This window comes from Nannospalax galili, unplaced genomic scaffold, assembly GCF_000622305.1.
Source record: "Nannospalax galili isolate Female #2095 unplaced genomic scaffold, S.galili_v1.0 scaffold644, whole genome shotgun sequence".
In the NCBI taxonomy this organism is placed as follows: Eukaryota; Metazoa; Chordata; class Mammalia; order Rodentia; family Spalacidae; genus Nannospalax; species Nannospalax galili.
Genome location: NW_008351473.1, coordinates 355,391 through 378,275, shown reverse-complemented (window position 1 = coordinate 378,275; position 22,885 = coordinate 355,391). Strand labels below are relative to the sequence as shown.

Below are 22,885 nucleotides of genomic sequence, written 5' to 3'. Positions count from 1 at the left end.
CATGCATACACATAAAATAAAAATAATAAATAAAATATTTTTTAAAAAAAAGAATCAGATACTTAGAGCTAGAGAGATGGCTCAGCAGTTAAGAGCACTGACTCTTCTCTTGTTCCCAACCCCCTCATCAGGCAATTCACAACCACTTAGGCACCTAAATGTACATGGTACACATTCTCAAGCACATATATATACACATAAAACAAATAGAATTGAATCTTTTTAAAAAGAGAATCACACTGGACGTGGTGGCGCACACCTGTAGTCCCAGCACTTGGGAGGCTGGGTAGATCTCTGTGAGTTCAAGGTCAGCCTGGTCTACATAGTGAGTTCCAGGTCAGCTGGGGTTACAGGGAGACCCTGTCTCAAAAAGACCGAAAAAAGAAAAGAGAATCAGATATTTATTGGCAGTTTCTAATTTAGAGTCTGACTGCTTCGTTTATGTTTATTATTAAGTTCCATATCTGGAATTGCTGCAGGAAATTAACCAGAAAAGATATCCTTTGACAGATGGTTCTGGTGGTACTATGTTCCATATGACGGGAACAAAGCAGAATATACACACTGTGTTTTCCTTTCAGCCTCTCATGTTGCTGTTGTAAATATTTGGTAATGAGAAAGGGCCTCCAACAAAATGTTCTAATACTGCTGTTCTGGTTTTCCATTCTTCTATTCTTCCCTGTGCTCTAGTCTTGCAGATGAATTGTGCTGAGTGGAAGATAGGGGAAACCCTTGGCACATAAGTAGTTTTATACTTTTTCAGATCCCCCTGAGTCCAGCCATGCCGGCTCCCATTTGGCTCTGACTACCCAGCATGCTCCATGCTGAGATGATCCAGTTCCTGAAGGACTGCTCATGCCGGGAGCCGGCCTGTTGGGAGGGGGTTGGGTGAGTCCATTTCTTTCATTTTTTTTTTTTAGAAAAAATAATTTTTAAAAAAATATGGTGTGACTTGTAACAAAACGCACCTTGCAAATCAAAACGGTGACTGGTCCCTCTCTCAACTAACTATCCCTTTCATATATTCTTCTTAACACTGCCCTTCTAAGTGGAAGAAGCTAAAGCACCTTACTCTAAATTTGAAGATTTAAAAAAGAAAAAAAAAAAAAAGAAAATCATTAAGCTGAGATATCTCAAGATACCTGTTAAAGATAGGTATTAAAGATATCTATAATGTTAAAAATGGAACTTTGTGTCTTATATTAGTTTCTCTTTCATGGTAAGTTTAAACTTTAGGCATGTGGTGTGGGTATTAGGAATGTCAGTCAGCATGTCTATGTGGTGAAGATGTTCCAGGCTGGTTGAGGAGGGGAGCTGACTTGGGAGACAAAACATTTGTTTTCAGTTGCTGCTGGGGTAGCAAGTGGCTCTGTCTCTGGTTTACAGGATAATTCCAGAAATACTCTGCTCTTTGAAATGTTCATTGTAGTTACTGTTTGTGAACATAATGGCATCTTTTTTTTTTTTTGGTCTTTTTGAGACAGGGTCTCCCTGTAGCCCCAGCTGGCCTGGAACTCACTATGTAGACCAGGCTGGCTTTGAATTCATAGAGATCCGCCTGCCTCTGCCTCCCGAGTGATGGGATTAAAGGCATGTGCCACCACGTCCAGCTGGCATCTTTTTTTTTTAAAGACTTTTATTCTGTATTTTTAGTTACATTTATATGTGTGTTGTCTGTGTGTGGGTTTTTACTCATGAATGCAGTACCAACAAGAGGATGTTAGATCTTCTGGAGCTGGAGTTATAAGCAATTGTGAGCCCCCTGATGTGGGTGCTGGGAGCAGCACACACTTTTAACCACTGAGCCATCTTTCCAGCCCCTAGAATGGAACCTTACATAAGTTATCTCTTTGCTTATTCATCAGTAGCATTTTGAAATTTAGTTCTAGGAGACTAGAACCAGGAAATTCTTTACTATAGAAGGCATCGCAGGAGTCATGGCTAGAGTTTATGTTCTGTAATGCTCTAAAACTTTTCTGTCAGCCTCTCTTTTCTTTTTTGCTTTTTTTTTTTTTTTTGAGACAGGGTTTCATCATATAGTCTTGGCTGGCCTGGAACGATGTTGGCTTCAAACTCAGAAAGATCCAGCTACCTCTGCGTCCTGAGTGCTAGAATTACCACTCCTGGCTGTCAGCCTGTCTTGAGACGTTATAGAACAAAACATCCAGGTTTTTTTTTTTTTTTGTCTTTGTGAGACAAGGTCTCCCGGTAGCCCCAGCTGGCCTGGAACTCACAGAGATCCACCAGCCCTCTGCCTCCCCAAGTGCTGCATTAAAGGTGTGTGTCACCATGCCGGCTCAAAACATCCAGTTTTAATCAGGCACAAAAGCAGCCAGCCAGGGGAGTAATATCCAGTTGACTATAATTTATTTTTTGAGACAGTCTCACTATGTAACCTGTCCTGCCTCAGCCTCCTGAGGGCAGAATTTTAGACAAGTGCCACCACATTCTGCTTGTGACTATAATTCTGAAAAGTTGGGAAGCTTTGTCCTAATAGGAGTTTTAAATGCAGCCTACCCTCTCAACTCAGATTGTTTTCTGTATTTTGTTTGGTTTCTCTGATGATTCTGTCTTTAATGTTTAAATCTTTTTTTTTTTTTTTTTTTTAAACAGAATTTCATGTAGCTTAGGCTTTCCTCTTTGAACTCCTGATCTTCCTGTCTCCACCTCCCGAGGGCTGGGATTACAGGCATGCTCCACCATGCCTGGCTCAATGTTAATGTTGTTGCACATCATATTAGACTTTTCCTAAACCTAAGCCTGGTTCTCCTAACAAGAGCATTGTGTTTTTCTCTCTGGTTTCTTGGATTTCCTTCACCATAGTTCTTCCCTATATCCTTTTTAGAGGCTCTCAGGTTCATGTTCTGTAGTCTGTTGCTGTTCCTTGCCTGTGTGCGGTCTCATTGGAGGTACATTAGCTATTCCCACTGCTTCTCGGGTTGACTTGTTGACATGCCGCTTTTCTCCACGGGAAGTCTCTGAGCATAGCTGCTTTTCATAATAGAACTAGGGATTATATAGTCTTTCTCCTGTTTGTTTTTCTAAAATGAACTGCTGCTTGGTTATTTCGTTTGTGTTTTCGCTGTCAACTTTATTATTATTTTCGTAATTTTTTTCTTTGAGACAATGGTCTCTTGGAGCCCAGACTGACCTTGAACTCCCTATGTGGCTGGTGCTGGCCTTGAACTCCTTAACTCTCCTGCCTTTGTCTCCCAAGCGCTGATTTATGCACTCCATACCACATAGGGCTAATTGCTGTTTGTTTGTTTGTTTGTTTTTGAAATAGGGTCTCATTGTATAGCCCTTGCTGGCTTAGAACTTTATGTATATAAAACTGGCCTCAAACTCATAGAGATCCAGCCGGGTATGGGGCCCATGCCTTTAATCCCAGCACTTGGGAAGCAGAGGCAGGTGGATCTCTGTGAGTTCAAGACCAACTTCATTTACTTAGCAAGTTCTAGGCCCCCAGCTGGGGCTGCAAAGAGACCTTGTCTCAAAAAGAACCCCCCCCCCCCAAAAATGATCCACCTACTTCTGCTCCCTCCTGAGTGTTAGGATTAAAGGGATAATTGCGTCAGGCGTGGTGGCACGTGCCTTTAATACCAGCACTTGGGAGGCAGAGGCAGGTGGATCTCTGTGAGTTCAAGGCCAGCCTGGTCTACAGAGTGAGTTCCAGGCCAGCTGGGGCTACAGGGAGACCCTGTCTCAAAAAGACCAAAAAAGGGGGGCGGTAATTGCATGTTTTAAATATTAAATCACAGTTTTAAAAAATGAAATGCACATTTGAATAGAAAAAGTGGTATTGTAACAAATGGACCTGAGTCTAACCTCTTAATAACTAAGTCTGTGTTCGAGAATGGCTTGAACTTGAATTTGAAGTCTTCCTGCCTCAGGCTCTAGAATGCTTAGATTAGAGCTGTGAACCGCCTTGCCTGGCTGGCTACCTTTTTATTAATTCTGTGTGATGGAGACGAAGTTGTAGAGGCTTAAGGAGCCAGAAGATGTGAGTGTAGGAGAGTATGAAGTGGGGTGGACTAAAGGAGCACACTGTGAGAGTAGGGCCATGGGTAGGGCCCCTTGGAATGCCTGCAGTAGATTCAGGGGAAACCACTCATTGTGGTGCTTTTTTTTGGGGGGGGTGCTTTCTTTTTTAACCATGTTTAAGATGAACATGTACAGCTTAGGGGTAGAGCAAACAGGGGTTTTCCAAGTAAATACAGTAGAATAAGAGGAGGGAATTGTAGGTCTGTGAGGCTGATTATAATGCTTGCCTAGAATTTAATTTGGGGGAAGGAAGCCAGTGATGGCAGTGCATCCCTGGAGGTTTGGGAGCATGACTTGAATCTGGGAGTTTCTGACAGTATGGCCAGACCACAATTGTCTTTTTGTTTGTTTTGTTTTGTTTCAGACAAGGTCTCACTATGTAGCTCTAGCTGATCTCAGACTTTTGGAAATTCTTTTTTTTTTTTTTTAATTGAATTTTTGTGTATTTCATACAGAATTTTTTTTTGTTTTTGGTCTTTTGGAGACAGGGTCTCCCTGTAGCCCCAGCTGTCCTGGAACTCACTATGTAGACCAGGCTGTCCTCCAACTCACAGAGATCTGCCTGTGACTGCCTCCCAAGTGCTGGGAATAAAGGCATGCGCCGCCACGCCTGGCCCAATACATACAGAGTATCTTAATCATCTTTATACTCCCTTCCCCGTTGGCCCCCTCCCATAGCTGCCTCATCCCCACCCCTTGCCCCCCTTGGAGTTCATATATTTTGTCATGTGTGTTAAGGCCTATCATGTCACGTTAGTGTACCCAGATGTCCCTCAGTGCAAGTTCATCCACTGTGGTCTAGTGAGCTTGTCTGGAGTCCCTCCCTTTAAGATCAGCTCTTCCTCACTCAGCAGCAATCAGCTGTCAATAATTCTTCAGCTAAGATTGGGGCCTGCTATCCTTGGAAATCCTTCTGACTCTGAATCCTGAGTGCTGGGATTACAGACACGAGCTACCATGTCTGACTCTGAGACCTCATCTCTTTTTAAAAATGGACAAAAATAATGAAGATATTGAAAACATGATAAAATTAATGGATTTAAGGTTTTGTGAAGTTGAAGGATTGTAGAGTCAAGGTGCTAGAGAGAATGAATTTGAGAGACAAAGAATGTTCAAAATTTTTAAGAAATTAGGACTAGCAAAATGGCTTTTCAGGTAAGGTCCTTTCTGCCAAGCCTAACTACCCAAGTTCAATCCCTAGGACCCACATGGTAGTAGGTGAGAACTTACTCCTACGAGTTTTCCTTTGACCTCCACATGAAAAACGTGATACATACATGTTTACCCCCTCCACATACAATAAAGAAATCAATAAAAAAAAATTAAGAATTATATGTAAAGAATGAGAATGTACAGAGCTTACAGTCCATATATTTATGGAAATGAGTTCTTGTGTCATGGGAGAGGACAAAGATGAATTTGAGAACTAGGAAGCCAAGATCAGGAGAGTTCCTTATCCAAAGAATGGTGTTACTCTAGCTTGCCTACTGATGTTTTCATAGTAACATATTTTTTTTTTATATATTTTAGATTTTATATATTTTATACTATAAAATACTCAAACAGAGCCTAGTGTGGTGCGTGTGCCTTTGATCCCAGGTAGAAGCAGGCAGATATCTGTGAATTCAAGTCCAGCCTGGTCTACGTAGCAAGTTCCAGGCTAGTTGGGGCTATATAGTGAGTACTCCCCTCCCTTCTCTTTTATCTATAGGATGGATGGATGGATGGATGGATGGATGGGTGGATGGATGGATGGATATGCATACACATATCTTAAGCTGAAACAAAAGATTAAAGGATGAAAATCCAATTCTATTTCAACAGCAGGGCCCACTCCCACCTCCAGGAATGGAACTTAGGCCTTTTACATTCTAGGCAGGGGCTCTACACTAAACCATGACCCCTTAACCCCTTAATTAAGGGTTCTAGGCAAGTGCTGTACTGCTGAACTATACCTCCAGCTTGAGACCAGTATTCTCTTTTTTTGGTCTTTTCGAGACAGGGTCTTCCTGAAGCCCCAGCTGGCCCGGCACTTGCTATGTAGACCAGGCTGGCCTCCATCTTACAGAGATCTGCCTGCCTCTGTCTCCCAAGTACTGGGATTAAAGACATGCGTCACCATGCTGGTTAAGAGTAGTACTTTTCTAAAGTTATGAGATGCTATTGAGTTTCAATTTAGTTACTCCTAAACTGGGGTCCATGGCTGAACTGTGGAATTGTATACATAGTTTTTGTATGTTGTTGCTGGCAAAAAGATTTATGGATTTTATTAAAATATTTGAGAACCACTAATACATGTGTGAACAGAGAGCTGGCTGTATAGCAAAAGTGTCTAATGTCAGAGTGTGATGGGCTTGTGTAGTTAAGGTGATGGGGGTTGAACCCAGGTCCTCACATTTGTTAGAGACATGCCATTTCACTGAACTCTAGAACTCGGATTTTTTAGGGGCGGGGGGTGGGAAGCATCAAGACACGGTCTCATGAGGGTCTCATGAAGGTCTTCAACCTTGTTACGTAGCCAAGGCTGGCCTTGAACTTCTAATCCTCCTGTCTCCACCTCCCAAGTTTGGGGATTGCAGCTATGTCTTCACTACATTAGCAGAGTGTATACTTTTAAGCCTGGCTATCAAGTGGATTTTATATTGGTATAGCAAAAGCATTGGCTAGCAGGCATTCTTTGTTTTTTCATAGTGTCTATGAAGAGAAATGAGTAGTATATAGCTTTACCTGCCCAACTGGAGAAGAGCACCTCAGAGGTGCTTAAATCCTGCCTCTGACACTTAGCTTTTAGAAGTAATTTTGCTCCTGTTCTTGAATTTTAGTACATGACTCTCAACCCCTCTACCAAGAGGAAGAATACTGGCTCTCCAGACAGGAAGCCCTCCAAGAAATCCAAGAGGGACAGTTCTTCCCTGAGCTCTCCACTGAACCCTAAGTTATGGTGCCATGTGCACTTGGAGAAGTCATTAAATGGCCCACCACTCAAGGTGAAAAATTCTAAGAATTCCAAGTCCCCAGAAGAGCATCTGGAAGAAGTAATGAAGATGATGTCCCCCAACAAGCTGCACAACTTCCACATTCCTAAGAAAGGCCCAGCCACCAAAAGACCAGGGAAGCCCAGTGACAAACCCCTGAAAGCCAAGGGCAGAAGCAAAGGCATCCTGAATGGACAGAAGTCCACAGGGAATTCCAAGTCACCCAAGAAGTGTTTGAAGACTCCTAAGACCAAAATGAAGCAGATGACTTTATTGGATATGGCCAAAGGCACTCAGAAGATGACTCGAGCCCCACGGAGTTCTGGGGGTGTGCCAAGGTCCTCCAGTAAGCCTCATAAACATCTGCCTCCTGCCGCCCTGCACCTGATAGCCTACTACAAAGAAAACAAAGACAAGGAGGACAAGAAGAGTGCCCTGTCATGTGTCATTTCCAAAACAGCACGACTCCTCTCCAGTGAAGACCGAGCACGGCTCCCAGAAGAGCTTCGGACTCTTGTCCAGAAACGCTACGAGCTTCTGGAGCACAAAAAGAGATGGGCCTCTATGTCTGAAGAGCAGCGAAAAGAATATTTGAAAAAGAAACGGCAGGAGCTGAAGGAGCGGCTGCGGGAAAAAGCCAAAGAACGGAGGGAGAAAGAAATGCTAGAGAAGCTGGAAAAGCAGAAACGCTATGAGGACCAGGAGTTAGGAGGCAGAACCCTCCCGGCCTTCAGGCTGGTGGATACCCCTGAAGGGCTGCCCAACGCTCTTTTTGGGGACGTGGCCCTAGTAGTGGAGTTCCTGAGCTGTTACTCTGGGCTGCTCCTGCCCGATGCTCAGTACCCCATCACTGCCGTGTCCCTCATGGAAGCTCTGAGTGCAGACAAGGGTGGCTTCTTGTACCTAAACAGAGTGCTGGTCATCTTGCTGCAGACCTTGCTCCAGGATGAAATCGCAGAAGACTATGGAGAGCTGGGCATGAAGCTTTCAGAAATCCCACTCACTTTGCATTCGGTTTCAGAACTGGTCCGGCTCTGCTTGCGCAGGTCTGACCTCCAGGAGGACAGTGAGGGCTCAGAAACAGATGACAATAAAGATTCTGCACCATTTGAAGACAACGAGGTGCAGGATGAGTTCTTAGAGAAGCTGGAGACCTCTGAATTTTTTGAGCTTACCTCAGAGGAGAAGCTGCGGATCTTGACGGCTCTCTGCCACCGGATCCTCATGACATACTCTGTGCAAGACCACATGGAGAAGAGGCAGCAGATGTCTGCAGAGTTGTGGAAGGAGCGGCTTGCTGTACTAAAGGAGGAGAATGATAAGAAGAGAGCAGAGAAACAGAGGCGGAAAGAGATGGAAGCCAGGAACAAAGAAAACGGAAAAGAGGAGAATGGGCTAGGCAAAATGGACAGGAAAAAAGAAATTGTGAAGATGGAGCGCCAAGCTGACACTGAAACGGATGACATGATTAGTGCTGTCAAGAGCAGGAGGCTGCTCACCATGCAAGCTAAGAGGGAGCGGGAAATCCAGGAGAGAGAAATGAAAGGTAAAGTTCATGCCAACAAGAGAGGGGACTCCCTTTAGAGGACAGAAGAAAGGACTAGAATAATGTAGGATGTCCATCAACTATTAGCTTGTTCTATATGTGACCTGGCATTCACCAAGATGTTTTTGGTTTGGTTTTTTTTTTTGTTTTTTATCTTTTTGAGACAGGGTCTCCCTGTTGCCCTAGCTGGCCTAGAACTCACTGTGTAGACAGGCTGACCTTGAACTCACAGAGATCCTGCCTGCCTCTACTTCCCAAGTGCTGGGATTAAAGGCATGCACCACCATGCCTGGCTGTTTCTGGGGTTTTTTGTAGCTGTTTTGAGACAAGGTTTTAGTAGCACAGGCTTGCCTGGTACTCTCTACATAGCTCAGGCTGGCCTTAAACTCAAGATGTTTCTGCCTTAGCCTCCAGAATGTTAGGATTACAGGGGTGAGCCATCATGCCCAGCCCCCTGGGATTGGGGGGCAGTGTTTCGTCCACACACATGCACGTGATTACGTATATAAAATTGGAGGAGGGGAGATGGTAGTGTATAATGCATTAACTATATTGTGTTTTGTGGCTGGCTACATTTACAAAGCATGTCTCTTTTTGTTATTATTGGTTTGTTTGTTTTTTGAGACAGTTTCTGTAGCTTAAGTTGCCTTTGAACTCAAGGCAGTCCCCCTGCCTTTGGATTTACACATGTGCACGAGGAAGCCTGGCTTCATAGCATATTTCTGAGGCTCATTTGCTGTAGCCAACAACAACAACAAAGTCTCATTAGTACCAAACCATTCCCATCACCTCAGAAGAAATTCTGAAAGTCACTCCTTGTTCTCAGCCCCTGACAACTAGTAATCTCCCTCTCTCAATTTGTGTATGCCTAATGTTTCATTTAAATAGAATCAGAAATGACTTAGTAGGTAAAGGTGATTGCCACCAAACCTGACAACCCGAGTTTGATCCCTGAGATCCATGTGGCAGAATGAGGTCTGACTCCTACAAGTTTTCTTCTGACCTCCACATGTGCACACACATATGTACACACAAACACACACACAAAATAAATAAATGTTTAAAAATTCTTTAAAATAGAATCATGGGTCTGAAGAGATGGCTTAGCAGTTAAGAGAGTACACTGTTCTGGGAAAAGACCCAAGTTTCATTCCCAGCACCAATGTCAGGTGGCTCGAAACCTCTTGTACTTCAACTCCATAGGATCCAGTGTCCTCTTCTGGCCTTCATAGGTAACTGCATTTGTATGTACATAACTCCACACAGAGAGATGTGCACATAATTAAAAATAAATAGATCTTTAAAAAATCAAACTATATGCCAGGCATGGTGGCACACACCTTTACTCCTGGGACCTGGGCAAGGGCAAGCGGGTCATTGACAGACAGCTTGCTTTACGTTGCAGTTCCAGGCCAGCCAGGACTACATAGTGAGACCCTGTCTCAAAAAACAAACAAGCTAGGCATGGTGGTGCATGCCTTTAATCTCAAGTGCCCAAGTAATATTCTGTTTGGCTGTCATTTGTTCATTGTTCATCAATCAGTGGGCATTCAACTTGTCTCCACCTTTTGGGCATTATTACTAATGCTACTGTGAGCATCTAGGTAAAGTTTTGGTCTAGACTATCTTTGGGTACATACCTAGGAATGAAATTACTGAATCATGTGGCCATGCTTAACCATTTGAGAAGCTCCCAAACTGTTTCCAAAGTGGCTGCACAATTTTCCACTCCCACCTGCAGGGGAGGGTTCTCATTTCTCTTGTGTCCTCTCCAGCTTTCCATCTGTCTTTAACATTTACCTTTGTACTGCTATCTTACACTTTTGTAATTGTGCAGTTTTATCAGTCCAGAAAACTTTATTAAAGGCCACAGATTTCATACTTGATTTTATTTTTGTGGTTTCAGGGATCAAATTGAGGGTCTTGAGCATGCTAGGCAACCACTCTAGTACTAAGCTCCACCCCCAGCTTCTGCCCATGTTTGTTTTGTTTTGGTTTTTTGTTTTTGGAGATAGGATTTCCCTATAGTCCTCACTGGCCTGAAACTGACTTTGTAGACCAGGCTCACCTCTGGAGTGCTGAAATTAAAGGCATGTGCCACTTCCGGCTCTTGTTTTTTGAGACAGTATCTCATTTTGTAGCTTGGCTGGACTAGAACTCACAGAGATCTGCCTGTCTCTGCCTCTACCTCTTGGAGCCCGTGATTAAAGGTGGTGCGCTATCACACCTGGCTCCATGTTAATTTTTCAAACTTTTTTTTTTTTTTTTTTTCTTGGTCTTTTTGAGGCAGGGTCTCCCTGTAGTCACAGCTGGCCTGGATTCGCTATGGAGACCAGGCTGGCCTTGAACTCAAAGAGATCCACCTGCCTCTGCCTCCTAAGTGCTGGGACTAAAGGTGTGCATCACCCTGCCCAGCTCAAACTTTTTTTTCAAGTGTGTATGAGTATATTACCTGCATGTATTGTAAGTACACCCGTGTGATGCAGTGCCCATGGAGGTCAGAAGAGGGTGTCAGATTCCCCTGAAACTAGAGTTATGGACAGTTGTTAGTTACCATGTGGGTGCTAGGAATCGAATCCAGTCCTCTGCAAGAGCAGCCAATGCTGCTGAACCAACTCTCTAGCCCCTGTCTTAATTTTTTTAAATAAATGAAGTTTGCCTTTATTTTCAAAACAGAAAACAACAGATATGTTGTCTATTTCCTTGCTGTATTGTAGATATGATCATCAGAGAAGACCAGCTTAAACCTGGCATTGTAGTTGGCAGTTCTGTATAGTATGGTGGTAGAATTTGATAGGAAAAAACTAAAAGACTAAATTGCTGGACTGATGTTGAGCAAAACTCCACATAATGAGTTGGAGGCCATCCCTGGGCTACATGACATTCTGTCTTAACTTCTCCCACCCTGTAATTTTTTTCCTGTCATTCAAAGAGATCACTTTCTGACTAGCCAACTATTAGTCGATCCAATACTTTTTGTGATTGCAGTGTTAAAGTTTGACTGTCATGTTGTGGTTTGACCAGGGCTGTGAGATGCTAGGCAAATGTTCTACCACTGAGTCACATTCCCAGCCCTGAACTATTTACTGCTGCTCACAAGCATGTTCCTACCCTCACTTTCTTGGTTCTTTTCTCTTGTCATCAGATCTATTAAGGTGGATTACTGTCATCTTCTTTTTGCCTGATAGGTTCTTTATTCCTTGTGGTCTATTTGGGGATCCTGTGGCAGTGATGGGTGAAACATTGAAAGACTGTAGGAAGACCAGAGATAAAATGAGTTCTGCCTTACACAGAGAACAACAGTAAATATGGCACTTCATGCCAGACACCTTTTCTTTTTTAAATCTTTACCAGAGAGACTGGAACGGGAAGCTGAAGAGGAACGAATACGGAAGCACAAGGCAGCTGCCGAGAAGGCTTTCCAGGAAGGAATTGCCAAGGCAAAACTTGTTTTGCGCAGGACACCTCTTGGTACAGATCGAAACCATAATAGGTAAGTTGCTCAATTTCTTTTGTTTTGTGGGGTTATTGCAGTTGTTACTAGTTATAAAGCTAGACTAGAAAGCAACTTTGCTGTTCAGTTTTTCAATTCTGTTTGTAGGCATTATTGCTCATTGTTTCTTTTTTGGGGAGGGGGGTCTTTTTGAGACAGGGTCTCCCTGTAGCCCCAACTGTCCTCGAACTCACTGTGTAGAACAGGCTGGCCTTGAACTCACAGAGATGCCTGCCTCTGCCTCTGAGTGCTGGGATTAAAGGCGGGAGCCACCACGCCCAGCTGCTCCTTGTTTCTTTATTGACTGTTAATAGTGCAAAGGTTACAAAGATACATAGGACCAGCTCTAGGCTAGGATGTAGCTTGTGGTAGAGTTCTTGACTAGCATACAGAAGTCCTGGGTTCTATTTCTAGTGCTGCTTTAAAAAGAAAAAAGGCCTGGTTCTTGAAGATACCACAGATGGGAAACAAATTATGCTACCACATGAAATGTAATCCTAATAGTTCTTTTAATATTATATGCATTTTATAATTTTTTAAAACTTTTTATTTTTAAGTGTATGAGTGCATTGCCTGCATGTATGTGAGTGCAACCGTGTCGTGCAATGCCACGGAGATCAGAAGAGGGCTTTGGATTCCCCTGGAACTGGAGCTAAGGACAGTTCATAGCCACCATATGGGTGCTAGGAATCGAAACCTGGGTCCTCTGCAAAAACAGCCAGCGCTCTCAGCTGCTGAGCCATCTGTCCAGCCCTAATATTTTATGCATTTTAAAATGCATGCATGGTGCGGAACCTGAAGATAGAGAAATCAAAGTTACAAAAGTCACAGACATTAAATGAATCCCAGATTCCAAGACATTTTGGTTGCCTTCTGCCTTCCTTTATAATTTTTTTCTATGTAGATCTCTGAGGAAGTAGCTTTCAGCTGTGATCATTGCATATGCTCTGTAGGCAGCCTCCCTGTCTCCCATCATTAATTCACAGTTGTGATTTGTAGATACTGGCTCTTCTCAAATGAAGTCCCAGGATTGTTCATTGAGAAAGGCTGGGTGCACAACAGCATCGACTACCGGTTCAAGCATCACCGCAAAGACCACACTAACTCCCCTGATGAGGATTACTGTCCCCGAAGTAAGTATATCTACTGCAGGCCCTGATGACTTGTTTGGTGTAGGGAGTGTGTCCTGTCAGCCTGTCACAGGTGGAGGTATTTATGTCCAGAATGTATCAAGTAAGCCTGACCTGCTGAGCAGCACAGCACTGTGAAGTACCCAGTTTGCCCTTGTGGGTGGTTGCCCAAGGACTATGGCTCTGCCACTGCACACCATAGCCAGAGAAAATAGTCCTGCACATTGCTGGCTGGGGAAAAGATCCACATTTGAAGTTCTGTTGAATGTGTATTGACTTCCTCCATTGTAAAGCTGAAAAATTTGAAGTTGAAATATTTTTATCTGTTTGAAATGTAGTCTTGCTATAGCTCAGGCTGGCCTAGAACTCTTGATTCTCTGGCCTCAATCTCTTGAGTGCTGGGGTTACAGGTATGCTCACTCCTCTACTCTTGCCTTTGAAATAATTTAAGTAGAGGACTACAAAACTAACTCATGTAGGATAGACCTGAATGACTGCCCTTTTCTGTCTGTCACCTATTCCCTTTGCAAATTTTCTTTATTGCCACCCTGGCTGCTGAGTAAGCTTGGTAAATGTGGATGCACAGAGAGCAGGAAAGAACCCAGCATCTAATTAGCAGCCTTGCTCACAGCATAGTGAAATGAGAGAGCAAGTATGTGCTTGGGCAGTAGGTTTTGTGGAAGTGGTTTGCAAATTTTCCTTTTGGAAATAACTGTAGGTGCCTCAAAGGCTCTAGAATTGAGGTAGGAGACTGAGGAAGCCGAGTTGTATGCTCTTTTTTGTCTTTTTGAGACAAGGTCTCCCTGTAGCCCCAGCTGTCCTGGAACTCACTATGTAGATCAGGCTGGCCTTGAACTCACAGAGATCCGCCTGCCTCTGCCTCCAGAGTGCTGGGATTAAAGGCATGCATCACCACGCCCAGCTGCTTTTTAAATTAATTGTTCGATATTTATAAAATATGTTATACAAAGCAGATTTTAATATGCTGGAGATTTGACAGCAAGCAAGACAGGTGAGGTCCTGAGTGTCACTTAACCACAATACTAGGAAAGAAAAGGTAGGCAGTAGCTAGTTAAAAGTAGTGAAATATTTAGGAGCTGTAGGATTGTCAATTTGAGTCCAGCCCGGGCTATATTAGTAAGGGAGGAGTATGACTGAGACTTGGGCACAGTATCAGGAGTCTGTAATCACAGTTTCTTGGGAGGTAGAGACAGGAGGATTGCTTGAGCCTAGTAGTTGAACTGGACAAGACAGGGAGACACCACCTTGTACCCTCTTCCTTTTTGAGGTGGGTTCTCACATAGCCTGAACTGGCCTTGAACTCTTGATGTAGCTGAGGATAACTCTGAACTCCTGATTCTCCCGCATCTGCCTCCCAAATTGCTGGGATTGCAGGCATGCAACACCTTCCTTGATTTTTATTCTCTTTTTAAAATAAGTTTTAAAAGAGTGACTTAGGACCAGGCTTGGTGGCGCACACCGTTAGTTGCAGCACTGGGGGATTCAAGGCCAGCCAGATCTACATAGCAAGTTCCAGGCCAGCTGAGGACCTGTATAGTGAAACCCTGTCTTTAAAAACAGAAAGTGACACCGGATGTGGTAGCACATGCCTTTAATCCCAGCACTTGGGAGGCAGAGGCAGGCAGATCTCTGTGAGTTCGAGGCCAGCCTGGTCTACATTGCAAGTTCAGGTCAGCTGGGCTACAGGGAGACCCTGTCTCAAAAAGACCCAAAGGGAAAAAAAAAAAAAGCAGAAAGTGACTTAGGGCCTCACCAACACTGGGAAGACAGAGACAGGGTCATGAAGAGGCATTGATAATATTCTTGATCTAGATACTGGTTAGGAGGTATGTTCAGTTGATAAAATAAATGCAAGTGCACTTTTCTGGATAGATAGGTTTTTTCTTTCTTGAATTTGTGTGTGTGTGTGTATTGAACATATTCAAGAATGAAAGAAAGCATGTGGTGGCACACTCCTTTAATCCCAGCACTCGGGAGGCAGAGGCAGGCAGATCTCTGTGAATTCTAAGGCCAGCCTATTCTACATAGCTAGTTCCAGGCCTGCTGGGGCTACAGGGAGACCCTGTCTCAGACAAAAAGAAAAGAAAAACTTTCTTAAATTGGGTGCTTGGGTTGGGTAGTTTCTTTGTAGTGAGAACAATTCTGTTCTTTAATAGGGCATTTAACAGCATCTTCATCTCTACCCACTAGATGTCAGTAGCTGGGACTCAGAGTCTCCAGACATTGCTAATGTCCTCTACAGGCAGCTCTGATCCCTGTTGAGAGCCACAGGGTTAGTATAGCCTAATGAAGATTATATCTCATGTATTGTACTTCTTTAGAAGTATTTTTTTAAGGGGCTGGAGAGATGGCTCACCAGTTAAGAACACTGGTGGTTCTTGCAGAAGACCTGGGTAGAAATCCAGCACCCACATGGCAGCTAATGACTGTCCGTCCGTAACTCCAGTCCCAGGGGATCCAACAGCCTCTTGTGACCTCCGAGGGCATTGCATGACATGGGTGCACTTACCGACATGCAGGCAGTACACACACATAAAATAAAAATAATAAAAAAATTTTTAAAGTATTTTTTAAAGTAGTTATTGATTGTAGAGAGACCCTAACACAAACTTCATAGAAAGTTATATAATAATAAGAAATCATTTTTATATAGCCCAAACATTAAATTTAAGGATTTTTCCATGTTAAATTACACCAAGTGTAGCTATTATCACCTTGTAGAAAAGTTTGGTTTGGTTGGACTTCCCAAATTTGTGAGGCAGTTACATTAGAGAGCAGTTGGCTAGAGTCAGGCTCTTCACACTTGGATGATTCCCACAGGGGGATTGTTTGACACCATGTATTTCGAAAGCTGACCCTCTAGAGCATTCTAGTGGATTTTAAAGATTTATATATTTTTATTTTATGTATATGAGTATATTGCCTATATGTGTGTTAGTGCACCCATGTCGTGCAGTGCCCAGAAAGGTCAGAAGAAGGCATCAAATTCCCCTAGAATCTGGAGTTACAGATGGTTTTTAGCTGCCGTGTGAGTACTGGGAATTGAACCCAGGTCCTCTGTAAGAGCAGTCAGTGCTCGTAACTGCTGAGCCATCTCTACAGCCCTTATTTTTTATTTTATGTGTGTGTTTTGTCTACGTGTACATACGTGAATTATATGGGTGCCTGTGCCTTTAAAGGTCAGGTGAGGGCTTCAGTTGCTTGGATCTGGAGCTGCTTATTATTATATTTATTTATTTGTGTGGTTTGTAATGTGAGTGGGTACGTGAGCGTGGAGATCAGAGGACAACTTATTGAAGTCAGTTCTTGTAAGTATGTTGGTCCCAGGGATTGAGCTCATGATAGCGGGCATCTTTACCTCCTGGGCCATTTTGCTTGCCGGTAGTGGATTTTTCCATTTATTTATTACAATTTTTATACAGTTGTTATTGTAGTCTACACAGGATTAGAATTAGATTTTCCTCTATAATGTATTGTGTATTATATAATAGTCTTATGTAGTATTAGAAATGCTCCTGAATCTAGGAACAGAAGTACTTTAGATATTTAATTTTATTAATTAAAATTTATGAATTTGATTATAAAACATGTCCTATGTTTAATAGGCAGAATCTGTGTATTAGTTGTTGGGCTCAGTGTGAGGTACTATTGTTTAATGAGTAGTTAGGTTTTTAATGTTTTCAATTTAATGTTTGCATTTTTTCTTAGGTAAGAAAGCAAACTTGGGCAAAAATGCAAGTGTGATTACACACCATGGGTCTTCACTAGAAGCTGCTGTGGAGACCACGGTGCCCAAGCAAGGACAGAACCTGTGGTAATTGGAACAGCCTTTTGCTTGCTCTTTCTTTTCTTTCAAATGTTAAGGAAGAAAATATTTAATATAGTGACATTAAGGACATTTTGTGTCACTTTGGTTTCTTATATATCAAAACTCCTGACTGGGCTGGGGATGTGGCTCCATTGGTAGAGTGCTTGCCTACCATGCATGGAGCCCTGGGTTCTATCTCCAGCACCAGATAAACTGGGTATGGTGGTACATGCCTGTAATTCCAGCCCTTAGAGGGATTGAAGCAGGAGGATCAGGAGTTAAGTCCTGGGTTACGTATCAAGTACAAGGCTAGCCTGGACTACATGAGACCCTGTTTCAAAAAGGAAAACAAACCACTGTTTTAATACCAGATCTTTTGATAAACAGCTGTTTTCCTTAAAGTTTACAATTGATCCCTTCCCACTTTGTGATAGTTTGGGTTCTGTTGCTGTAATTAACACAATGACCAAAAGCAAGCAACTTGGGGAAGAGAGGGTTTATTTTAGCTTACAGTAGTGCATCATTGAGGGAATTCAAGGCAGGAACTGAAGCAGAGGTCATGGAAGAATGCTGCTTACTGGTTTGCTCCCCAACACACATTCAGCTACCTTTCTTATACAGCCCAGGCCCACCTGCCTACGGATGGCACCACTCACAGTGGTCTAGGGCTTCCTGTGTCAATTAACATTCAAGAAAATGCCCCACAGACATGCCCACAGGCCAGTCTAATAAAGGAAATTCCTCATTTAACAGCCAGCATTAGCCATCACATTATGTGCTATTTTTTTCCTCTTGAAATAGGGTCTCATTCTGTAACTCAGGCTGGCCTGGAACTCACTGTGCAGCCCATGTTAATCTGGCTTTGTTCAATGCCAGTCTTCCTGCCTCAGTATCCTGACTGCTAAGATTACCATGTGAACCTCTGAGTCTGCTCTGTAATGGCACTTAGGTAGCATTGACATCCTTCTGAATCTGTTTGAGAATACCAGGTGTTTGGAATTTTTCTTAAAATTTATAATTTTGGTGGTTATACTTTACAAACCACATGAAAGTTAAAATTAAGATACATAATGCCTTTATTAAGTAAATTTTACATTAAAAATTTTATGCATGGCCATTGGGTCTCCATTTATGTACAGTTTTGCATTTTGGGCATGGATTTGTGTTTTAGGAGAGTCTCTTGACTTGAAAAAAGTTGATTGCAATCACCTGTATCTTAGTGAGCTACTTTCTTTTACTTTGGGGTATAAATATACTTTTTGAAATTGTATAGCAAGTGTTCCATTGCCTCTGTACTTAGTTTGTAGCAGGAGGCGTTGGCTCCCATACCTAGGATTAAAGCTAGCATTAGGCTTGTGGGATAGCAAATTGTCTGTTTTGCTGGTGACTACCAGACAGCATGCACAGTTTGGAAGTCTGCATTTTTCACTTTTTGCCAACCCAAGACCCTCAAGTTGCTGCATTTATGTTCTTCATAGTTCGGAGGTCTGTTCTGTTTCTACAGGTTCTTATGTGACAGTCAGAAGGAGCTGGATGAGCTGCTAGACTGCCTTCACCCTCAGGGAGTAAGAGAGAGTCAGCTGAAAGAGAGACTGGAGAAGAAGTAAGATTTCCTTTTAATCCATCTTCTCTCAGTGTGAGCCCCAATGTCTGAGCAATGTATGGAGCCCTGGCTGACCTGAAATGCCTGTGTAGACCAGGTTGGCCTAGAACTCAGTGATCCTGCCTTTGCCTCCCAAGTGCTGGGATTAGCTACCATACCTGGCAGCTTTTCGCTTTTTTTTTTTTTTTTTTTTTTTTTTTTTTTTGGTTTGGACTTGCTTGTATGAGACAGAGTCTCCTGTAGCTCAGGCTGGCCTTGAATACACTGTGTAACTAAGAATGACCTTCAGCTCATGAGCCTCCTCCCTCCACCCTCTGAGTGCTAGTGTGGAGCAGTGCCTGTGTGGAGCACTTGGTTAGAGCTGTGTCCCACCATGCCTGCTTCTTGATAAGCTATTAAAATAAACATAAAACTGATTGGTAAATGGCCAAAATGTATGTCCAAACAGTGTAGCATTGTTCACCCACAGAAAGGAGTAAAGCACTGATTTATGCCCCCACTTGGGTTAGTGTAGGGAACATGGGCTAAATAAAAGAAGCCAGGTATAAAGTACCACATGTTGTCTGATTCTATTTTTGTAAAGCATCAACTTCCAGAATGGGACAACACAGAGACAGAATAGATTATTGACTGCCACAGAGTGAGGAAGTATCTCCAAAGTTTCTTTACTCCTCCTCTTTCCTTGCCCTAACTCTTGTAGGTACCATGAGATCACTCACTCTATTTATCTGGCTCGGAAGCCAAATTTGGGTCTAAAATCCTGTGATGGCAACCAGGAGCTCTTAAACTTTCTCCGGAGTGATCTCATTGAAGTCGCCACCAGGCTGCAGAAAGGAGGACTTGGCTACATGGAAGAAACGTCAGAGTTTGAAGCCCGGGTGAGAGTGTGGGAAACACCCTGAAAGCTGTCACTCACAGAACTTAGTTTGGAATTGTTCTGGAGACAGTGTCCTACTTGCAAGATAACATTAGAAATTGAGTTTAGTTTTGTTTTGAAAAATACACGTTGAACCAAAAAGTCTTTCGTGTACAATGTTTTTCTTTGTCATCTTTTTTATTTGGGAAGTATCTATGAGGAAACAGGCTAAATCTAGGCCTACTTCTTGCTGCCATTGGGTTATTTTTATTTCTGGCTTTATTTATTTATTTATTTATTTAGTATTTGAGACAGGGTCTTCCTGTAGCCCCAGTTGGCCTGGAACTCACTATATAGACCTCAGTCTCATGGAGATCCACCTGGGATTAAAAGTGTGTTCCACACCCAACCTTTTTTTTTTCCCCTTTTAGTTGGTATGCATCCTGTGACTTATAAGATAGCATACAATGCTTAAGAACATGATTTTGAGAGCTGGAAAGATGACTCAGTGGTTAAGATCACTTGCTGCTCTTGCAGAGTTCAGTGTCTTAACACCCTTGTCAGGCAGGTTCCAACCACCTGTTAACTCCAACCACCTGTTAACTCTAGCTCCAAGGGATCTGATGCCCTCTTCTGGCCTCGGGGCACTGCATACATGTGCACATACCCATATATATATAGACACAAACTCTTACATATAATAAAAAATAAATCCTGCCGGGCGTGGTGGCGCACACCTGTAGTCCCAGCACTTGGGAGGCAGAGGCAGGTGGATCTCTGTGAGTTCAAGGCCAGCCTGGTCTACATAGTTACAGGGAGACCAAAAAAAAAAAAAAAAAAAAAAAAAAAAAAAAAAAAAAAGAAATGGGCCTGAAGAGATGGCTCAGTGGTTAAGAGCACTGCCTACTCTTGCAGAGGACCCAGGTTCATTTCCTAGCATCCACATGGCAGCTAGCAACCATCTGTAACTCTAGTTCCAAGGGATCCAGTACTCTATGGGTACTGAAGGCACATATATGCATGCAGGCAAGCAGTCATACACATAAAATGAAAGTAAATAAATCTTTTTTAAACATTTAAAAGAACCTAATTTTGGTAGTGGTTTTAGTGCCTCTCCCATCCATAAAATAGATATGTGGCTTGACGGAGGTGGAATATGACAAACTCGGTGCCTGACGTCATCCAGAAAACCAGGAATACTTGTCTTTGCTTTTCTCTTATATTTCTGGTTTTAATTATATGGTGCTGGGATTTGAACCCACAGTTTCACAAATGCCAGATGCACATATACTCTGTGCTGAGCTCTGCCCTCAGCTCTCTCAGTTTGTGTGCATGGTAATAACTAAAGGATGAAATTTCAGTGTTCTGTGGGTTGTTTCACTAGGGACATGGAATTCACCAACTTTTAAATATCCAGTCCTGGTAATTGGTGTGCAGGTAGCTTCCCTATGTGACTGACTGATGTTTGAGTCATGGCTGCTAGGAATGTAAAGTCAGACTTCTCTCTCCTTCCTCTTGTCTTCTCAGTTTCATTTTTTAATCCTTCCCTGTAGGTTGTTAACTTAGAGAAACTGAAGGATTTTGGTGAGTGTGTCATTGCTCTTCAAGCTAGTGTCATAAAGAAATTTCTCCAAGGCTTTATGGCTCCCAAGCAAAAGAGAAGGAAACTCCAAAGTGAAGATTCCACAAAAACAGAGGAAGTGGATGAAGAGAAGAAAATGGCCGAGGAAGCAAAGGTATTCAGTTATTGAAGGTGCAGTTTATGATTATGCACAGTAAAGGAATGCTATTTGGTTTGAAAGCAGTCAAACCGTGTGTTTTTTAGCCACTTGTAAGCATTGTACCCTGAGCCAGCATTCCTTTTTTTCAGAACAATAATTTTCTACTGCATTTGTTTCCAGACAGGCCTATGGATGACAGGTGTATCCCTGGGTTGTGGGTGATGGTATGGCAAGTGTGTTCTCTGCACTTTGACCAGAGTTTGCATCATTCTTCTCTAAAGGTGGTAGTGGTGCCTTTCAAGTATTTTTTTAAAGTTGTCTTCAAATAAGGTGACACCAACTTTGCCGTTTCTATGTGTACAGTTCTGTGGCATTAACTGTAGACAGGTGTGCAAACCACCCATTAAGTTCCCCATTTCTTCTCAACCCTGGCAGCCACCATTTTCTTTCTGTCTCTGAATTTGGCTCCTGTAGGCCCCTCATTAAGTAAAACTATACATGAAGTACCACTGTGACAGGCAACACGTTTCTCTTAGAGCTGGTTTTATTCATGTTGTACCCAGAATTTCCTTTGAAGGCCAAGCACTGATTTCATTGTTTGTTAAGCCCTTTTGGTACTCTGAAAACTTGTGAGACATGGCAGCTCCTTTCATAGACAGAAACCACACACATTTCTTAGCATACCATGTGTCCCCACTTTATCTACCCGGTAATGGCACTCACATTCTTCTACCTTCTGTCTGGTGAGAGTCTTGAAGCTGTAAGCATGGAGTGCAGGTATCTTCTCAGGTGCTTTTGGTTCTTTTTAGGGCATGCCATATCCAAGCCAAAACAGTTCTCACCACATAAAGAGAAAAAGTGATAGCTTATTCTGGGGTCAAATATGAGTGACCATGGCCCAGGACCACAGATTTAGGTTACTGTAAATGCCATGTTTCCATGTGGTGACAGATTTTTTTTTTTCCCCATGAAGTTTTTATAGTAAGAGAACAAAGGTTTAAATCAAGGCATTAAAAAAAAAAAAATACATTGGTGGAAATATAAGTTAGTGGGTCACTGCAAAGTGGGCAAGTCTCTGCTGAAGGCTTCAAATACTGTCTGATTACATTTTCAGTCTTTGGGTGGGTAGAAGGTAGGATTCTGTTTGTATATTCCAAAGGATTTACCTGAGAGTCACAGGGATATTAGGTCCCACATAGACATGGGCAATGCATGACTCTTCAGGAACTAAAGATAGCCCAAGAGAATTTGACTCCTAGTCTGCATCATTCCTGTTCCACACCATCACAGGCACAGAGTCAATCAGGCCTCAAGAATGGTTAAAATAGGTGTGACTTTATTTCTGGGAACTTCAGTTGACAACCAAAAGGTTGGAATTGCTAGATCATACGATCTTTCACTTGCTGAAGGACCAACTTCTACCATTCTTGTGACCATCAACTGCTCAGACAGCAGCCATATCATTCCCACCAGCAGTGTACAGGGCTCCTGTGTCTCCAGGTCCTTGCCAACACCAGTGTTACCTTTTTTTCTTATTCTGAGACAGGGTCTCTATGTCTTTTCAGTCTGAACTCATGACAATGTTCCTGCCTCGTTCATTCTAGTGCTGGTATTCTAGGCATGTGCCACTGTGCTTTGACTTGTTTAGTTTTCTTAAATAAAGCAAGGATGAGTTTGAGGAGTTGCAT

General features: G+C 42.7%; 1 protein-coding gene across 1 annotated transcript in view; it reads left to right on the top strand.

The window, feature by feature from the left end:
* Positions 1-22,885, top strand: part of Baz1b (bromodomain adjacent to zinc finger domain 1B) — a 67,673-nt gene that overhangs the window by 31,148 nt on the left and 13,640 nt on the right. Inside the window, exons 7-13 of the mRNA XM_008848376.2 lie at positions 6,867-8,565; positions 11,920-12,058; positions 13,058-13,191; positions 16,918-17,023; positions 18,522-18,620; positions 19,321-19,498; positions 21,030-21,212. Of these exons, the coding sequence (XP_008846598.1) occupies positions 6,867-8,565; positions 11,920-12,058; positions 13,058-13,191; positions 16,918-17,023; positions 18,522-18,620; positions 19,321-19,498; positions 21,030-21,212 (2,538 nt within the window). The remainder of the gene's footprint in view (positions 1-6,866; positions 8,566-11,919; positions 12,059-13,057; positions 13,192-16,917; positions 17,024-18,521; positions 18,621-19,320; positions 19,499-21,029; positions 21,213-22,885) is intronic.